At 43.1% G+C, this 21465-nt stretch overlaps 2 protein-coding genes across 2 annotated transcripts in view; both read left to right on the forward strand.

Moving 5' to 3' along the window:
- The window catches only part of iars1 (isoleucyl-tRNA synthetase 1), an 86201-nt gene that overhangs the window by 20619 nt on the left and 44117 nt on the right, over positions 1 to 21465 (forward strand). The window contains exons 12-14 of the mRNA XM_080729003.1: positions 5622 to 5713; positions 9440 to 9538; positions 17887 to 18013. Coding sequence (XP_080585129.1) covers positions 5622 to 5713; positions 9440 to 9538; positions 17887 to 18013 — 318 coding nt within the window. The remainder of the gene's footprint in view (positions 1 to 5621; positions 5714 to 9439; positions 9539 to 17886; positions 18014 to 21465) is intronic.
- LOC308286340 (vimentin) lies at positions 1939 to 3081 on the forward strand (the record flags this gene model as incomplete). The annotated part of the gene is made up of 1 exon (XM_080727337.1): positions 1939 to 3081. The coding sequence occupies one exon, from the start codon at positions 1939 to 1941 to the stop codon at positions 3079 to 3081; it is 1143 nt and encodes a 380-aa protein (XP_080583463.1).

The raw sequence follows: 21465 nt of genomic DNA on the forward strand, positions 1-21465 counted from the left end.
ATTTGTGCAAATCTTTGAATATTTCAAATCCTTCTAAGGTTTTTTGAAAAACCTATGTTTCTTTGTCAGTGGTGCTCAAACCTTTTCATGTGAAGGACCCCCATCTCAAAATATTCAGTTCCAGGGACCCCCCAGAATCTAAATTTGAGTTACAAATGTTCGTTGAAAAATACATACATTCAAGCTCGCAGCGCGGCACCGAGTGCCGCGCTGTGAGCTAAAGTATAAAATAATTAAGGCCCCTCCACCTTGGGCCCTAGTAACTCAGTCCCACTTTTCCCCCCCTTGTGACACCCCTGATGGCAGCAGGGTGGGTGCGTGGTGGGAAGGATGCTTGGAGCGAGGGTGGAACCAGGAGAAAATAGACGGTAGACGACCTCACCCCAGAGGTTAACCTATATATCATGGGGTGATTTGCTGAAGTTGGCCTATAATTCACCACCTGAACCCTAGCCTCCCTATCCTGGGCATGTCGTAATAGGAAAACATTCTGCCAAAAATAGCCGCTCCAACAGCTCGCAATGCATCGAGTTGTGAGATATTGTGAACTTGTAGTTTGGCAAAGAGATGTGGTGTAGAGGGAAAAAAAGACCAAGTAGACCCCTGGGACGCCTGATCAATTAAGTTATATATACTGTTGAATAGAAGGATGGCAAGGCCATCTAGATGGAAAGAGGGAGATTCTTCTTGAAGCAGTGTGAGTTCGCCCCTCTCAAATATTCTTATGTGCATCTGGAATAATGTGGCAGACTGTGCTGAGGAGATCGTGGGTTCCGAGGTCAGTGAGGTGGCATTGTTTACTGCTCTGTATCATAAACACAGCAGAGTTTACACAGGAACAAAAAAATATTTTGACAACCTTGTGCTACATGTTTGTGATCTTTTCCTAAATCATTAAAAAACATGCCAGATTACACGTAACAATGACTGTCCCACTCCTAGGTAGCTTTCTGTTTCATTTTCCTGTCTTTTTCCATTAGTAATATACAGTGAAATCCTCAGTGTGTATTCTACTTTTTTGAGACTGTAAAAATGGTCCCAAATGGACCTGTAAGGGGTCCAGAATATAAAAGAGTCAAAATAGTTGAAATAACACTGAAGATTGTTTTGTGCTTTAAGGTTATATACATGTATATCATGTGGGTTTGTCTATGTAAAAATGTTTACAAAAACACAAACATCCAGACAGTGAAATAACAGGTACTGGATAGAAGAACATCTGAGAATCGAAAAATAGTCTGCAATGGATCATGCTCCCATGGATATTTATTAAATTGTAAACAAAGGTGCCGTTTCCAGCACCAATGTCTTGAGCAAGTTAATTTCTTGTGTTATTTAAAACCATTCCTGTTGACTTCGTAACTAACACGATATGGAGAGTGGTGAGGGAGTCTTGTGGCAGAGCTGTGTCGGAACGTTGCACAGGGAAACGTGCTGCCAAAGCACATCGTCATTGCTTCACAATGCACCGTGTGCCCGGCTGCCCGCCCTCACACACCCTTTTCATCGCAGCTGCCCTAAGTGAGTGGAGGCCTGGAAAATAGCAGGCATACACGCTCCGATCACTATTTCCCGCCCTGGTGTGAAGGCCAGGGAGTGAACTCCACCCGCCTGGCCACTAACAATGCGTCGTTAGCTAATAAAGAATACGGCGGTGCAGTCCTCTGGAGGACTGTCATAATCCGCATTTAAGAGATGTCAAAACCCTGCGAGAGTTTCAAGGCTGTCTGAGACATTCTTCCCGGGCCCATAAAAGCCCAGCGGCTGATCTGAGAGCGTGTCAGTTGGACGGTGGACTCAGCAGAGGAAGATAGAACAAGCGAGAGAGAAAGAAAAGGTCACCCTACAACACTACGGGAACTATCACCCACTAAAACGGAAACGACAAACACGCTATTCACAGCAGACCCTTCACGCTGAGCCCGCAACAAAGACAACATGAGAGCAGCATCTTATAGCCAGAAGAGCCTGCAGGTGAGCAGCAGGGTGCGGGTTCAGAGCCCGTCACCATCTCGATGCCGCGGGGCCTCGTATGACAGCCGCGGACGCTCGGGTTTCCAGGGCACGGCGGTCCAGGGCACGGCAGTGGAGTTGGGCACAGAGATACACCAGCAACATGCCAACGAGAAAGAGGAGATGCAGGAGCTCAACGTTAAGTTTGCGGGATACATCGATAAAGTCCAGGCACTCGAGCAGAAGAACGCTCTGCTACAAGCTCAGCTGGCGGAGCTGCAGGGCCGCTATAAGGGAGGTCCTTCGGGTCTTGGAGAAGAGTACGAGCTCAGGTTCAAGGAAGTCCGGGACCTGATAGAGCTGCTAACCAATGAGAAGGGAGCAGCTGATATAGAGCGGGGGTATATTGAAGAGGAGGTGGAGGTCTGGAGGCTCAAGCTGGAGGAAGAGCTTGTTCTGAAAGAGGAGGCGGAGATGATCCTGAAGGAGTTCCGCCAGGATGTGGATAACGCCACCCTGCAGAAGGCTGAGCTGGAGAAACGTGTCGAGCAGTTGGTGGCTGAGATCGAGTTCTTGAAGAAGCTGCACGATGAAGAGGTGGCCGACCTCCTCAGGCAGATCGAGGACTCCAAGGTCACCGCTGAGATGGACGGTGACCGCCCCAACCTGGCCGCCTACCTACGCAACATGCGCGCAGAGATCGAGTCAGTGGCCGCCAAGAATGTTCAGGAGGCCGAGAAGTGGTACAAGGGGAAGTTTGAAACCCTCAAGGTGCATGCCGGCAAACACGAGGAGACAATGATGGCCATGAAGGAGGAGATCACCACCTTCGTTAATCAGGTGACAGACATGCAGAACCAGATAGACGGGCTCAGGGCTCGCAACATGGCCTTGGAGCAGCAGCTGGACGACATGGAAATGGCCCACATGGACAAGGTGGGAAACCTGGAGGGAGTCATTGCCCAGCTGGAGGCCCAGCTCTGCGAGACCAAGCTAGAGATGACGAAGTACCTGCAGGACTACCAGGAGCTGTTGCACATCAAGCTGAAGCTGGATGCAGAGATCGCCACCTACAGGAAGCTGCTGGAAGGGGAGGAGCAGAGGCTCGGACTCAAGGTAGAAGCCTAAGTCATTCCAAGCTGAGGAGTGCTTCAGATCCCATAGCAATGCCAAAGGAGTATACCATCGGAGAATACCATCACGGAGAGAGGAACTCAGCTGAACTTTACCCACCCTTTACCTTGCCATTGCCTTACCCACTCTGGACAGCACCCACCAGCCCTACCTTTATGATTCCTACCACATTCCAAGAATATCTGCTATGTCTGTCCCATTCTTCCCTGTCCTCACCACTGCATCCATCAAAATCCCCCCACTTAAACATCTATGTCTGACCCTTTTTAGCATTACGCCACTCTGCCCTCTCTTCCTTTTTGGACTTATGCATTTCTGCCTTCCTATTAGTTCACTGTTAATTGTACACTCCCATCATTTCTCCCTGCCAGTGCCAACCCCACCTTTCTCCCACCCTCTGCCGCTCCCTTACTCTATCCTTCCAGTGCTATCCTTTCACATTCCTTCCCTACCCATCCCTGATCATTCTGATTCTGACTCTGACTCTGGGATGGCACCTCCTTCACAGTGAAACAACGCCCTGCTATGATCGGAAACTACTCAAACAAAACAAGACAAAACAAAACAAATAAAACAACCCCCAATTCCAATTGTGGCCTTTGCAACACCCCACGATCCTCTCCTCCCCCCAAAAAATGTTTTATGTAATAGAACTGCCGACTATTGACATAATTGTTTACCATTTACTACTTAATAAAGCTTGACGTGAATGCATCCAAAAAAAAGCATGAATTATTTATTTCTCTATTAAACATCGCTTGCTTTAGTCTGTTGTCTGTCATCTCTATGGCCTGTCTCTGTTGGCCTCTTCTGGTACCTTTTTTATGGTATGAAAGTAAAAATGCAAGTGTCAATATATACATTTCATGTTTTTTCCTGTACAAGTGAAACAACGCTAAGAAGCTAAATCTTTGTAGCAGAATTAAACTGCCCTACAAAGCCAACGTGCAGTAACTACGAAGGAGAAAAGAAATCACTGATGGGTTTAAAAGTGTTTCAACTGGTCAGCCAAATGAGATATCGGCATATAGGGTGTGCCAAATGTAGTTCTAAGAGCGGCCATTTCTTGGGTAAACACAGCCTTACACAGGTGTTCTGATTAGACTATAGCATTAGTTCTATGCAATCAAACAATTGAAACACCTGTGTTTTTACCCAAGAAATGGCCGCTAAGGACTACAATGACGTAGGCGCTGGCACACACTATAAGTGATATTACACTAATTGTATATCTGTTCCAAAAATCACAGCTAATTTAACCTTTGGGATACAGAAATAAGTCGGTGTGTCCAAATATTCAGCAGCACAATATTCTCAACTCAACAACAGGCACACAGTGTTTTGGAAAGGCTCAAAATATTTTCAAGACAAGATTGATTAAGCATTATTATTATGTTTTTAACTGGACACCCAGGTCATAAATCATGCCTTGTGGTAACAAGACGCCAAAAGGATCACATATATGTGGAAATATTTGAGTGACATGAATATTGAGTGAGGGCCTTGTTATCGCTGTCTGTCTCTGTGGTAGAGTAAGCTGATGCCCTAAGGGGCTGAAGTTGTAGCACCTGATTTATACGTTGTTGCCCACGGGTGTCGCACACCGAAAACGGCAGATCTATAAGCTCACGACACATTGCAGTGCAGCACGTTGTGTGCTTGTAGCTATGCTATTATCAGGGCACGGCACAACACCCAAGCACAACTAAGTATAACTCAAGCTTTACAGTACTGTACATGTCACAGTGCCAGTTTCCAATGAGTCTGTCACTAGAGTACTAATAGGTTTTACACCGCATGAATCCTAGCATCCCTATTCCGGGCATGCCATAATGGGCAAACATTCTCCCTAAATAGCCCATCTACAAGCATAACGTGTCATGTTGCGATGCGTTGTGAGCTTGGACACCACCTACTTTAGTCAAAGAGTTTTGGTGTGGTGGGGGGAAAAAGGAGGGGGCAACGTATAGACCTGGGAGACCCTGGTCAACGATGTATGTAGGTAGGGTGGTTATTTATGAACCGATTTGGGGAAAGAGACCATTTTTACTAAATACAAAAATGTCTCACCAATCTGTAAACTGAGTTACTGGGAAAATGCAGGGTGGGCTCAGATGGAGAGAGAGAGAGAGAGAGAGATGACATTGTGGTTGGGAAATAAACCGTAAATATTTTCAAACCAATATTTAGAACCAATGACTGACTTTGGTTTAAAAAGACTAAATCAATTTGCCGGGCCCTGAGCCGGGCAAAGGTCTAGTCAGGGGCCATTATACCTGTTGTCATAGGACCTGTTTTGACCATCTGTTTGCCTGTGTCCATTTATGCCCATACTTGGAGATATCTGTATCTGTCTGTCTGCATCCATTTTATGCCCATATATGGAGATCTCTGTATCTGTCTGTCGGGTGGCCGAGTGTCTAGTCGGGGACCGGCCTACTCAGGAACGATGTATTGTAAATAGGGAATGAATGCCCCACCCTTTAATGCAAACCACATTATACCGTTATATTTGTGTCATGTCACTTGTGCAGGATGCAGACAAGAACATCATCAAGTGGCTGAAGGAGAATGGCCGTCTGGTCAATACCAGCTCTTACAAGCATAGCTACCCATTCTGCTGGAGGTAAGAAACACATGTGTGATGCCCATGTACAGTATGGCTGTCACCATCATGAAATGTTACTTGAAAAACATTTTTTTCAACAGATGAATTTATACAGAAGAAAGGAACCCATTCTGAGGATTATGCAAAAATTATTGTTTTTCTCAGGTAATTGCGACAAGGTGATTAGGTAATAATTGTGACAGGCCTAATGCCATGTAACAGAGTAGTATCTCTTTTCAACGCTGTGGTTGCAACGGTTACATGTCTCCATTCCGACATGTCTCCTTTCCGACATGTCTCCATTCCGACACTATGTTGCCACTCTGACAATACGAAGTCAATGTCGGAATGGAGACACGTCGGAATGGAGAGAGCCCCCCGGTTGCAACACACTCGTTGCACAAACAAATTACGGTGAGGTAATAAGAACAACATTATATCATTGTGCAGAAAATTTCCAAAAGACCTTGCCCAAGGTCATTTCTACAGTCCTTGCACCTCCAAGATGTTCCAACTAGCTGAACATCAGTGCAGTGATACCAATGTGTACACTGTCTTGTGTTCATTCAGAAACTAGGTGCGCTTGTGATTTATATGGTTTTATTTCTGCAATCTGCCGTCAATGTACCATGGCCAGTTTTAAAGAAAGGTTGGCTGAGGAGGTTAGGAGGTGAAAACCTCTATAATCCCTCACTGAGGTATTGGAGAGAGATAACTCACACTTTGTCCTCTGTGTCTGCCTGAAATTGGCACATTTTCTGAGACGGATTATGTCAAAGCACGTCAGAGGGCGATGAAAACAAACTGTGGAGATGAAGGTGAATAAAAAATAAATCACTGTTCCAGCTCTTTAAACAGATATACATTGTATAAAACAATGTAGTCCTCCGAGAACTTGTTTGGTTTCAGTAAGCCAAAACTTTTGGGCTATGTTGCCAGCTTTAGCCATCTGCTTCACATAAACATTCATCTGAATGTCTTATACTCTGTACCATTACATCAGTGATTCTTCAGTAATTTGTTTTCAATGGTAATAGCAATTAGGGACACTTAATTTAATATCGCCATGTTGTGTTTTCTCTTTCAGTAATGGGTATCTATTTTGCTTCCGGCAGAAGTCTGAATGTGCTAACCTGACCATGTACTCGCTTGTCCGGATATATCCTGTTAATAGCTACCACAAGTGTAGTGGTTCTAGTGTGCTCTTGATTGCTTCAGCGGCATTAGCATAGAATGTCAATAGATGTTCTGCAAGCTCAGCACAGGATCCCTTCAAACTTGCTGAGTATCCACGGTCAGAGTGATGGCACAGACACACATTAGGACTTTCTTGTGTGAGCACACACTCATAAGTACCCTTCCCCTGGGGCAAAAACACCCACTAACATCTAGAGGTTTGCATTGGCACTGCCCTCACAATTCGATAACAATTCACCAGATAACGATTTGATTCTGCAATGCACTGTACCATCACATTTTCCTATATTACTGCACAACATGGCAAATATTTCATCAGTCAATACAAGCAGTATTAATATACTGAACAACATATTTTATTTAAAAACTGCTGTGTAATCACTCTCCTGTCTCGTTAAATAAAATAATATTGGAAACTAAAATATATAAATCGTGCAGGCTATTGAGGATATGGCATTTTTCAAACCTCAAAAAATGTGGTAATTGAAACCCCACAACTTTATTAGTAAATGGTAAATGGTGCATTTATATAGCGCTTTTATCCAAGGCGCTTTACATAGATTGTGCATTCACCCATTCACACACACACATTCATACACCGATGGCGGAGGAAACCATGCAAGGCACCAACCTGCTCACCGGGAGCAACTAGGGGATTGGAGTCTTGCTCAAGGACACTTTGACATTAACTCAGGGGGAGCCCGGATTTGAACTGGGAACCCTTCGTGCTCTAATGACGGTTTCTCTACCCCTGAGCTATGCCGCCCCTATTGTCCACCTTGACACTTGGGTAGATGACAAAGGTTTTCCGCCACACTTGTATGATGCACTTTGACACCTGGGTAGATAGGGAGTGGGGGGGGGGGGGGGGGGGGTGTAAGTAAACATCTACACTGGCCTCCATGCTGCTGTCTGACTCCATCACACCTGGGAAACATGACACCTGGGTAGGCTAATTTTCACCTCTTCTGAGAACTGCGTGGGTTTGTTTTTCTTTGTCTCTCTCCCTCTCTGTCCCCCTCCCTCCCTGTCACATCCGCCCCTCACTTCGAGCAGCTCAGCCTAACCCAAACAGGATTAATTAACCTCAGTAAGTACAGTATGTGGAGATGTGTCTATGGAGTTGCTAGCAGCCACTGGGGCTCCTGAAGATTAAACTATTTTATGATGACAAACGTACAAAAAGATGTGCCCTTTCTAATTGCAAGTGGTGATGAACAAGTCCACCCATCAAGACTACAATCACATTCATTGTGCAGTGTTCATGGCATGATTGTTACCTTTGCATTTATGGTAAATGCTGTGACAGTGAACACTCACTGCACAGTGTGTGTGCTGCAAACCACAACAAGCTTAAATTCTGAGTTATAATAATGAATTCCGCCTCAGTGGTCATTTGTTCCCTTTTAATATTTTGATGTTGATAAAATGATCCAACCAAAATATGTTTTACTTTTTTGATCGTCTTCCCTCAAGTTTATTTTATATTTTCGTTTTAAGTTTGAGCAAAACATGGTTACATTGCAGTTCATACTTATTTTGTGGATTGTAGGGTAAAAACACTACATTCATTATTGAGTGTTATTTATGCTAAGGCCTCTCTCCCAGTAGACTAGACTTCACTGGTCAGTGGGTTCTCAAAAATACACAGTGAATGCTTTGTGAATTCTAATTGTATTCCAAATGAAATGATTGGTTGCAATCCAACAAACATTTCCAAGTCTGGGTTGAAATCAAGTACACCCAGTGCTAAGCTCTTAGTATGCAGGACTTGATAAACTGGAGCATCTTTGCCTCAAATTGTAAAATTATGCAAGTGCTGAATTTATTTGAGCCAATTTGGAACAAAATACAAAGCATGGATTTAGTCCTTATCCTGTGCAGTCTCCAATTTGTGTAATTTGACAAATGATAACTCCAAAGAACATTTATATATCCATCTTTCCTCTTTTAAAATCTGGGTTGTCAAACTCGTTTTAGGTCACAGGCTGGACTGGGCAAAATGCGACATAACGTGGGCTGGGTCCAGTTGTGCGCAAACAAATGCTGGATTGGATCCCTTCTCAGGCTTGCATCTAGCCAACATGCCGACATTTTGGCCAGTTTCACACACAACACCCCTGGTGTAAATGATGCATGAAGCAGAGATCGATGTTCCACAGGTACATGGTCTTTTTGCACAAGGTAGTCTGGTGGTGTGCTGAATCCCTGACTGGCTGAGTGAGCACACGTACAGAATCAGATTTTACAGTCCCAAATGAAAAGGGAAAACACATGCACGTACGCGCACACACACACACACACACACACACACACACACACACACACACACACACACACACACACACACACACACACACACACACACACACACACACACACACACACACTCTCACACACACTATTTCGCCCCTCCAGATTCTTAGAGGATTGTCCACATCCACAAGTTCCACATGCTTTACCATTCATGTTACATGTCCAGTATTCAGTAAACAATATCCTTGTATTGGGACCATCAACCTGAGGTGTCTGTCTGTGTAACCCTAGGTCTGACACCCCTTTGATCTACAAAGCCGTCCCGAGCTGGTTTGTCAGAGTGGAGCACATGGTGGAGAAACTACTGGAGAACAATGGGAAATGCTATTGGTAAGTCTTGTTAGTTTTACAGTCTTGTTGACTATTAAATAGTGATTTCTTAGATGCACATTTATATTAAACGCTACTGTACCAGGGCTGTGTACTGTACACATTTTTGGAAGGGCAGGTGCTAAACTGAAAATGTTATTTGAAATAAAAAGCAATAACAACAGTTGTCAATCTCAAAACGAAGAAGCTAAACAACTTTGATCCCAGTCGCTTAGTCAAGACAAATTGTTTTATACAACAGGTTGCGTGATTGCAGCCTAATTTTCACCGCCCTCAGCTGTCGCTTGATGCAAACATGCACGGCCGTCATAACTGTCTGTTCGGGCCATTTGGTTCCATGCGTTTGCAGGGACGCACGTGTGAAGTTTGTGGCAGTTATGTCATGGAATTATACCATAATACCATTCTATGCTTATCTTTGCTACACTGCCTGTCTTTGGGCATTACTCGAAGTAGTAAGAGACTCATTATTGCGCTGAATGACTTAAATAGGCCTGGAAATTGGTTTAAATATTCTGGAAAAGTTTTGGAAATTCATTGGTAAAAAAAACGTGTGGGAACCCTGTTATTGTAATAGCCATTAACTTTGGATAATAAGCCAAAAAGTAGCACATCTACAAGCTTGTTGATCGGTTATTTTTGGTGAAGAGATTTGTTGTAGATGGAAAAAAGCAGTCCAAAGTACAGTTGCAAATCAGGTATATTTTACTAAGAATAGAGGATTAATGGCAAACAGACAACTCAGTTATTAAGTTCACACATCATGAGGGCATGACAGTCAGACCTAGCCCATGGTGTAACCTTTTTAGTGGTGTAGTTTAATTGCATAGCATGTTTCTTACACAAACTCAATTTAAAGTGCTTTACACAGGCATAAAATACATGAATGACATGAAAGGCATTTTGAAGTATAATAGAAGGAATTAAATAGTGGAGTAAAACTAAAGGTGTATTTGGGGTTTACTTTTTCTATCCATGAACCAAAGGGTCAAGTGTTCCTACGGCCAGGGTTGTTAAAGCCATACTGTGTAAGATGACCAACTAGTGGTCATTAGCCCTATAGCAAACCGCGGTCGCGTCCGCGTCTTTCGGACGTTTTTCGTACCTTCAGACCCCCGCGTCTGCCTCCACCTCGCTGAGATCTATCTTTTAAGGGGTCCCTTGTTCCTGTGCGTTCAGTAATTCCAGAGATACGGACTCCTTCACCCTGCCTGGTAGGCGAAATTACCTAGAGAAGGGATGGTACAAGCGGGCGACAACAAATATGGCTGCCATAGCGACCCCACTTCAAGATGCGCTGTGATTGGCCGGCAGTTGTATAACCCTCGCTGTGATTGGCCGGTAGTGTGATGACGCAATTTTGGCGCGAGATCCGGTCCACGGCAAGGATCTCAGTTTACATATAGAGAAGGCTTTACAGGCTGAAATTCACGGCGCGGATCTTCTAAAACTTTTGTGATTTAATAGTTAGGAGAATTTTAAGATTTGTTTTATAAAAAAAGTTACATAGTACAACTTTAAGTAACGGATTACATGTAACGCCGTTACGTAATCAGATTACAAAAAACGTGTAACTTGTAAAGTCCTAGGTTACATTTTAAAATGTGTAATCTGGATTACAGTAACGGAGGTGAATGACGGGGGTTACATGGTGGATTCCATTCTCCCCCTCCCCTCATGAATTTTACAAATAAGTTATAAAAACACCAAACAATAAAATACTCAAGTAGAAATACCAGTACACATTGTCACAGCATTGCTTCAGGGAACAGCAGCATGTTATGCTATGTTCAGTCGTAAGACGGTGGTGCGCATCGAAAATAGCAGATATACAAGCTCACAACGTGTCTAACCGCGACGCATTGTGAATTTGTAGGTCTGCTGACACCATTTCCACCCGGAACGTCTCTCAGCCAATCAATGACTACTATTTGACGTATCCCTCTCTGTGATTGGCTGGGATACCGGGTCCATTGTAACACGTTGTTGTTGTTTTTACTCTGAGCGTTACGTGGAGAGGTTGGTTGAAAACACTGGGCATTTATTCGTTTTCTGTTGGGAAATAAAAGCTAATAATCTTATTTTGGAACGCTGTTTCTGCCTTTAATTACAATGGCAGCACTGATAAGTTTAACACTAACAAATAGGTTCAGGGACGATTTATGGAATATTTACAACAATCCATCTGAAAGGAAAACTGCACACAAGACAGAAGGAGATACTGATATGATCGATGAAGGCTTACACATGCTGTTTCTACAACGGTAAGCAAAAGGCTGTCCTTATAAAGTTTCCCATAGCATCTGGCTAGTGTTAGCTTCAGGCTAAAGGTGGCTTGTTTAAGCCATTGGTTCTCAAAGTGGGGTCCGGGGACCTACATGGGTCCTTGAGGGAGTTCCAGCCCAGGGAGTCCCCAGCTAATTGATAGTTAGGAACCAAATGGACCCTTATGGGTCTGTAGAGTGTACACAATTTAAATGCACCCCCAGCTAAATGCTAGTTTGGAAACAAATGGACCATGGGTCTGTAACTCTCACTGTGTACAGTGAGAGTTAAAATTAACATTGATTTTACAATATAAATTGGGGTCAGAGATAGAATAAATGGGGGTCCATTGGCTAATAAGTGTCCATTTGGGGGTCCTTGACATGAAAAAGTGGTGTAACTTGGTGGGCGCTGGTTTAAGCTTCGCTTGTTTAGCCTTGGATCAAGACAGTCATAGGTCAGTCTTGTATCGAGGCTGGCTATGGATTGTTATGAGTAAAACATGATTTTATTTTTTATTTTTTTTGATGGGAGAACGGATGCTGGTCGTTCTCAGCAAGAGTATGTCAGTGACAGAGGTTGGTTGTTTGCATTGAGAGGCGGCCGACGTCACAAGTGAATGCTTGGAATTGGAAATTAACAGTACAGCACCTTAACACATTGACCGCCATTTTAACATACCTCCGTACTCCCACCTGCCATTCGTCTCCATAGACTTCCATGTAATTGGGTGTGCACGGATCATGCACACCCATGCCTAGATAATGCACCACGTGTGTCCACATTGCTCACAGCTTTCAAACAAAAAAATCCGAATGGAAATCCGTTCAGGCATTCATGAGATAACAGCCACTATGTTTAACAAAGATGGCTGCCAAAATGGCTGCCATGCTTGAAAGATGGGGTTGCTATGGGGGTTAAACATGCAATTTCGCGATTGCTATCATGCCTACTCCATTTTTGGGGGTCAAAAAAATTTTTTGAAAAAAAAAAATGTTTTGATTTTTTTTTTTTTTTTTAATTCTCGGGACTATCGGGCCTGGCGGGGAAAGACATTGGAATAATCTCGGGACTATCGGGCCTGGCAGGGAATGAGTTAATATACATATTTCTTATATATGCCTACTCTATGTACAGTATACAGTATATATGGACATTAAACATTTGGCCATTGCTTAGAAAGAGAGTACCAGTCATTTGCATATAAAGCTATTAAGTCGTTTTTCTTTATTTTGTTTGTAGGTATACTTTTGCCTTCTGTGTGTACTGTGCCTGCATGCCTATGAATAGGATGGGGAAGGTGTACACTACTGTATTTTAACATCATATGGTGGTACTTGGAGAGAAAAATATTGTCTTGAGTGGTACTGGTAAAAAAATAAGGTTGAGAGCCTGATCTAACCTATTTTCTGAACATGCAGTATTTTGTGTGAATTACAGTATGTGTACAAGTGGTGTTATCCAGTATGCAAATCTTCAAAATTAGATATTTTATGATAATACTGTTATCAGTCATAATAAATCGAGTTTTGCTTAAAAGTAATCCAAAAGTAACTGAAAGTAACCAGTAGTTACTTTTTAAATTGTGGTACACGGATTACGTTACTGACTACACTTTTTTGCAAAGTAACTTGTAACTGTAGGGGATTCCTTTTTAAAAGTAACCCTAACAACCCTGCCTACGGCCCTGATTCTCTCTAGTATGAACTGAAGTAGTGGTCAATTTTCCAAATCTGGTATGACAACACCACCATCCACCCCCACACATTACCTCCCTTATTAACAAACATGCTACACTTGAATAAACATACAGAATCTGTCTCTTTGAATGGGTGCAGTTTCTGCAGCAAGCATGAGGCATATACCTGCGTAATACGTAGATTAATAGTAATAATAATAGTTACCTACTTGCTCCCGAGAGGGAAATTCAGTATTTTCAGCCCAACCCAGCTGATTCGCTGCCCACAAGGAGCATGTGAGCAATTAGGGGTTAAGAGTCTTGCTCAGGGACACACAACAACATTTCTACCCTGGCCTGGAACCGAACCAGGGACAACCAGGGGCTCTGGTTCCCCAGGCGGGCTCCCTAACCATTCAGTTATGCCGCCAAAGAGCCACTGCAGTTCAGCTGAGCAAGAGAGAAATGATGTAGGCTGCTAGAAAATGTAATGTTTGCCAGCTTTTAGCCCTCCTAGCTTGGCCGATAAACATGCCTTGTTTCAGATGTATTATTTTTTTTAATGCAAATTCAAACAATATTTTATGTAAAAACATCAGGAAAAAGACAACCATGAAATGTATAGAATGTGTCAAGAAAAGGTAAGCATCAAGATGGCATCGATTCTAAGTAACGATACCCCTGTTACTCCCTGTGCTCTTTTCTGAGCTACAGTAGCTGCCTCTGGTAATGGCCCTGTCAAACTGAGATGAATGAGTAGCCACTGGGTATGCTAAGATGCGTGTGCAGCCGTGCACACACGCACACGCACACACACACACACACACACACACACACACACACACACACACACACACACACATACACACATACACACACACACACACACACACACACACACACACACACACACACACACACACACACACACACACACAAACACACACACAACCTTTTGGGCTTTAGTTTTAATAATAATTCCATCCACGGCACTGTATGTATATATATATGGGATGAAGTGTATTATTTAACAGCCTATTTGCATTGATTTGAGCTGGACCTTAAAGAGCAAAGAGACTTTCAGGCATGGCAAAACGTTTAAGGTGCCAATGTGTGATTGATGTGCTTATTTCTAATAGACTGCGCTGCGATGATAACCCTGCTTCATTATTCACACATTCATAATGACAGATATAGCTGTCAAACTGGGGTGCTCGGACAAATATTACGCACACACGTGCACGCATACGTGCACGCATACGTTCTTGTTCCTTCACAGTGAGCGCACTGAGGCCGATGCACAGCTTCAGTTTTTTCTCCAAGCTTTATTATCGTATTTCGTTCAAAGAAAAGCTAAACTTTCTTTTTGATTAAAATCACCACTTTCGCAGTTAGAATGTTTTGAGCCGGGGGAGACTGGCTGTCACTGAGGTGCCACGGGCTAATCGCTATCGTATTAATGAAACCAAATCATATCCAGAGTTAAGTGTCTCAGAATGGAGATCATGAGCTGAGAGTTGAAACAATAGAATAAACTTCCAAATGTCAGTGCTTTAGGTAACCGTTAATTTTCCTTCAAGTTCATCTCACAGTACAAACGGATTCTACCGGCGCACATCAGCCTAATACGGCTAGTCTGGTGCATCACAGGAGCAGGGACAGCATTTGCAGTAGAGATTAACATTGGAGCAGCTCGGACAATTAAAGCCTTTTATTTAGGTGCTAAAAAAAAACAATGACTGACATTTTGATCTTTTGATCATCCTCAGAGTTATCAGTGACTCTGAGGAATCATCTCATAGACAGTACATTGGGGTAGAATTGGGATTAAAAGCCAGTAAATATAGATCTACAGCTTTTTTTTTTTTTTTGCAACCCCTTTTTTCACCCAGTGCCAATTGCCTATGTAATCCTGGGCTCTGCTCTCCCTCTGCCTCGCCTGGGGAGACAACAGACTGACCTCATGCTTCCTTCAATGCATGAGTAGTCCAAGTTGTTTCTTTTCACGTGACAGGGGGGGATTTCCCCGGGATGGACGTAGCGCGTGGAAGGAACACGTTATTCCAACCAGTTCCTTTCCCCTCCATCAAGCGCCCCGGCTGGCCAGGGGGAGGCATTATTGAGACCAGGATTACTGCATGTTTTTGTGAGGGTATCAACCCTAGGAGACACGGGGAGAACATGCAAACTCCACACAGAAAGGCCCAATCGCCGACCCCACCTAGGGTGTGGGCGCTGATGACGCGGAGGGAGAAACACGCCCCCAGCTCCCACATCGTCCCCCGGCGGGAATCGAACCCAGGACCTTCTAGCTGTGAGGCGAAGCCACTGCGCCACCGTGCCCCAATATAGATCTACAGCTAACAAAGATTTGCAGAGGCCTGCCTGTGTCTGAATGAATGAATTAACGAGTGGGTGAATAGCTGAATGGAATAAATTGATAGGAATAAGAAACAACTTTGTTGATCCCACAGGCATTTGTGCATTTTCAGTAACTAATACATGACTACAGCAGTAATCGGAATAAGGTATGCGGCTCTTACTTACCATACCATATCTACTACTTACCATATGTCTGTGCTGAAAATTACTTGACGCTTTTTGCAACGCGTGTGAGCATGTAGATCTATTTTTGGCAAATGTTAGCCTATTTATGACATGCCCAGAATAGTGACTAGGGTTCATGTGGTTAAATATCTAACACTTGAGACTGGGCATAGATGAATGCAGTCGTACAATTAGATGCACATACTGGATGAAACATTTAGACTATAACTGAATGTGTGTATGAATGAATGTCTGAGGTAGCCAATGTTGGGGGAGGCTTGACCACTGGAAGTTCTTTCTAACATATACTGTAATTAATTCATAGCCACAGAAATTAATAAATAAGGTATTGTGGTATTTATTTTGTTAAACTAAATGTAATTCTGATAGTAATCATTGCTAGAGTGTCTGTTCAGTATCGGGTCCGCTTTAGTAAACAAAATACATTTTTGGGGCGGTATACCAATTTGATCCATTCAGGAGAGAGAAGTCCTACTGGATACAGGATTGTCATGCATAAGGGTAAAACAAGTGAAATTGGAATAAAAGAGCACACAAAATTGGAATTGGAACAATACTGCATCTCGCTATCGATAGCTAAAGATTATAAAGGGAGGCCAGGCTGTTAATCTAGTAGTCTATCACACATTGGTGTTGCTTGCCATATAGAACAGATTTTCGGCATAATTATAAATGAGGCCTTAGGCCTGTTTTTCACTCGTTATCGCTTTATCACCCGTGTCTTTATCAGTCTCTGTCTCTCACGTATCCGTCCCCAGTGTCTATGACTCATTACAGGAGCCTGTACATGTTAAAATGACTCGGTTGTGCGTCTCTCAAGACAGGCACTCTAAATTCGTCATTTAGTGCAAGCGGAGAGCGGGAAGGGAAGAGAGGGAGAAGGGAGGGGGCCGAGCAGGGTGAGAGAGCGAAAAAAAAAAAAAAGAAAAACATTAGATTGATATATTAGGGGCCTAAATAGAAATGCCTCCCGCAAATGGGAATTGATGAACTCGTTGCTTGGCGCGTGGATCTTGACGTCGATTTATACCCACTGCACTACTCTCCTGGCAACACCGCCCGCCACATGGCGAGAGAGGAAGTATGGACAATGGAGGGAGCGAGCAAGGGATGAGATTGGAGAAAAGATGGAAGAGAGGAAGGGATATACTGTATATGTATTTAAAAAATGGAAGAAGTTGCCTTGAAGGCAGTGTTGGCCTGTACAGTTTAGCCTCATAAAGACGCCACTGCACTGTTTATTTTTAGGAGAGAAACAAAAGAGACAATAGGTGGAACTGGAATATGAGGCCAGCTCAATAAAGTGATAAGGCATTATAATGGGCCACATGTTCTGTCTCTCTGTGGAGAATCACGGCGAACATTTCATTAAGTGCTTTCATTAAGTGGTGGCAGTAAGTGACAGTTGCAAATATGTGTGATTAATTAGATCTTAGCCTAGAGAGCATGGCAGCAATATTCTCATCATGTGTTCAAGTCATCTAATGTGTGATGTGTACGTAGTTGAGCGCCAGTGTCTTGCGCAAAAATAGTTGATCTCCAAGCTCATGACGCACGTTGTGAGCTTGTATATCTCCTAGTCGGTGTGCCACACAGCGAGCAACCAATTATAAATCAGACATTAAAGTGGATTTAACCCCACAGCCTCACCACCAAGTGCACACACACCTCCCTATGTTTCATTCTCTCTCTTCCACCTTTTTCTTGTGACGTTTTTCTTCCTCTAGGAAAATCATAGGTTTGCAGTATGCTAAAGTGTTAACTGAAGCTCTCCTAACAAGAACACGCAAATGATAACTCCTGGTCTCTCATCCTTTTGTCTTTCGCTTCCCTCCAGGGTTCCAGATTTTGTTCGCGAGAAGCGATTCGGGAACTGGCTGAGGGACGCACGCGATTGGGCAGTTTCCAGGAACCGCTACTGGGGCACGCCCATCCCTCTTTGGGTCAGCGATGACTTTGAGGAGGTAATATAGTACACACACACACACACACACACACACACACACACACACACACACACACACACACACACACCGAGCCATTACAGAGTACATGATGTACTGTTTATGTGCCACCAAAATGCCATTCAGCAATAATTGAGTCAATGCCAGTTCATTTGTATTGAACATTTCGTACACAGGCAATTCAAAGTGCTTTGTATAACAAAGAGAAATAAGGAATAGTAGGAATAACATAAAGAAGTGAGGCATGTTGCACATGATCAGCAATAAGCTCACATTTATCAGTATACTGTATTATGTTGAAAGGGCATTTATCAATCTTTTGCAAGTTGCACACGATCAGCAATCGGCTCATATTTATCAGTATATTGTTTTATGTTGAAAGGGCATTTGTTAATCTTTTGCAAGTTGCACACGATCAGCAATCGGCTCATATTTATCAGTATACTGTATTATGTTGAAAGGGCATTTGTTAATCTTTTGTTAAGTGAAGTCACTGACACATGGAACATAATGGAACTGGCCAGCATAAAAACCTGTCAGAGTAATGTATTTATTTGTTGATGGTTGTTGACACCCATATAACTTTACATTGCTGTCTGCCACCTCCTATTGTTCTGGCACTGTAGTGTGATATGTCTGCTAGGGAAGGGGGCGGTAACATGTTCAACCGTTTAACCATGTACACACAAATAAATCAGTGTCTGCTTAGGAGTGATTAACTGAAGATTTTAAAGAACTCGTACAAATAATATGAATTATTAAAATGTATATAATGTGATACATACTTGTTCTGTTTTTCAAAGTGACCGTCAGTATTTCTCAGACAAACTTTAACACATAAATTTGTTGTAGAAATGCTTGGTTCTAATATGGAATGGACACTGCTTTCTCTACTACAGTGCAGTGCTGACTTGCACCACTAATACTAGTTGAACCACCCTATTCTGTCCAGAGCTGCAGGCCAATATTAACATTAACTTGATCCTGTTGGCTTTATGTATGAAATATCCAATGTTGCTGGCTGCCCCAAAAACTTATCATCAGTAACAGACAAGCGGCACATTAAGGGGGAAAGGTGTCTTTGTATGTTACATTATAAACCCCATTTAACAGTTTGCCAGCCAAAATAGAATGGTGGTTGGTAGATTAGCCGTGAGATTTCTATTATTGTATTGTGATCTGAGACATAATATTATGTTTATAAACATGAGCCCGCCACCCCTCCTTCTTGGACCGCACCGTTGTTTTTTCTTTTTTTTTTTTTTCCCAGGTCATTAGCTCACCGTGATTTTCTCGATCTCCGCTGGGATAGTGTGGTGGTTTTGGCCGAGCATCGATCTCCCCGTGCGTTTCGCGTGCGCGATCCGCGCGCATAACGATCCATGCATATAGTCCAGGAGTGACTGAACAGTCGATGTGACCACTTTGGATAGCCTAGCACCTAGCACTCCAGCTCTGCTAGTGCTATCGTCTAAACAACAAGTGGGTGGGAGGAAGGAAGGCTGAAGAAGGAAAGGCCATGAGAGTCACTTCTGTTTCATGTCAGAGCAGCCACGAGCCACCGATGGACGAGCGGTGACTAGGGAAGGTTAGACGATCGCCGATTTTCGGATCAAAATCATTTATTCCGGTTTTAATGACAAAGTCCGGGAAAGTACGGCGCGGCTGAGACTCCTTGCTCAGATGTCCGATATATTACAGTTTTAACATTAAGGGGCTCCCCGTGGCTTGGAAAGGGTTAAGTTGTGACTCTAACTTTTAATGGCTTGAAATAAATAAAGGGCTTTGCTCTGAGACCGTAGCTGATAAAAAGGCAACTAGGAAACCACACGGCAGTGGAATACATTTCCAGAAAGGCAGATTACACTTGAACTTTATTTGGATGCGTTTCACCTCACATTTGGATGCTTTTCACCTCATATGCTTTGTTTGTACTGAGATAGATGGCTGTGTTTGCTGCATTTAGGTATTGACGTCAGTGGCTCGATCTGCATATGCAATCTGGGAACCCATTCGGTTCTTTGTTTTTGCCTATGGGGCACCACCTAACCTCGCTTCACCTCACGCTTTTTGGGGGAAAGCCTGGTCTTCGTTTACTAAACAGGTTGTTTGATCCGGTCTAGACCGGATGGCATCCTACGTCATTTTGTAGTCAAAACGGACTACACTTTGGCAGGAAACTACCTGGGTTAAAACTGATTCCGGTTTGGTGTTTCCAGCCAAAGTGTAGTCCGTTTTGACTGCAAAATGACGTAGTACGCCATCCGCTCCCGACCGGATCAAAAGACCAAAATTGGAAGCGATCGCAGGCTAGGCACCACCTCCTTTTTGGTGTAGAAAACGTAATATAATTTGGCTCCTCCCCTTTCTTAGTCTGCTTCCTCCCGAGTGCTTCTGTATTTATTCCTACTAACAAACAACACTGCACGTTCAAGGCAGTGGTGCTGACAGTCTTGAGAAATTACTGCATATGTGATACAGTTACTGTGTCCAAGTCTTGTGATATGCACTGCTATGTTAATTGTTATAAATACTGTTGTCATGCTGTGGTTACCAGGATAACTGCACACAAGTTTAAAAAGACAATGCACAAACACATTGTCTGCATCACTGAAATATTCAAACTGGTCCAATGGGACTCTACCCTGCTGCTTGATTATAATATTATTAAATAAAAATAAAAATATAATAAACAGGAAGAAGGAAAGAGATGATAGTACTGAAATAAAGTAAAGTAAATTTCAGGAAGAGAAAAATTGTTAATTGGATAAGAAAGCGAGAAAGAGAACGGAAGAAAATCCATGAGTCAGTGTGAACATTCATCCATGTGGCTCTAACCGTTGGTCACCGCCATGCGGTCTTGATGTAGACTGGACTGAACTGAACTGCGGTGTCAGAATTGGGTTGTTTGAGCGTTTGAAAAATTAAGTGTTGGTCTGCTGGCTGAAAGAGGGACAACCAGCGACCTGCTTGCTGGAAATAGCATGGTGACTGTTTCCAGAACACGCTTTCTCCCTGGTGCCTCCCTCCCCGCACACGCCCCCGAGCTGCACCGCACACACCCAAATCTACAATATTGTCTTGTCGGTCTGTCGGAAACCTTTTATCTCCACGTTTCAACTTTTCATGTGTTTTTTTTCTCCCATAAATGAATGCCCTACTTGGTCATACTAGTGTCACACAAAAGTAGCAAAAATAGGAGATCTACAAGCTCATAATGTGTCACAATTTGTCGCAATATGAAGAGTTGTGAGCTTGTAGACTGGCTATTTTTGCTAGTTTTCTTAAGTTGAAAGTGTTTAAGTCTGTGGGTTTTATAATTAAATATTGAACCAGTGAAAAGTATTAACAAGAACGTAATGATTAAATAATAACTACATTGGATCCATTGGAACACTGGTTCCGTTTTCCATTTCCTGAAAAGTAACAGTGTTGGTGTACATAAGAGGTTT

Source organism: Nannobrachium achirus (genome assembly GCF_963921795.1).
Source record: "Nannobrachium achirus genome assembly, chromosome: 6".
NCBI classification, from domain to species: domain Eukaryota; kingdom Metazoa; phylum Chordata; class Actinopteri; order Myctophiformes; family Myctophidae; genus Nannobrachium; species Nannobrachium achirus.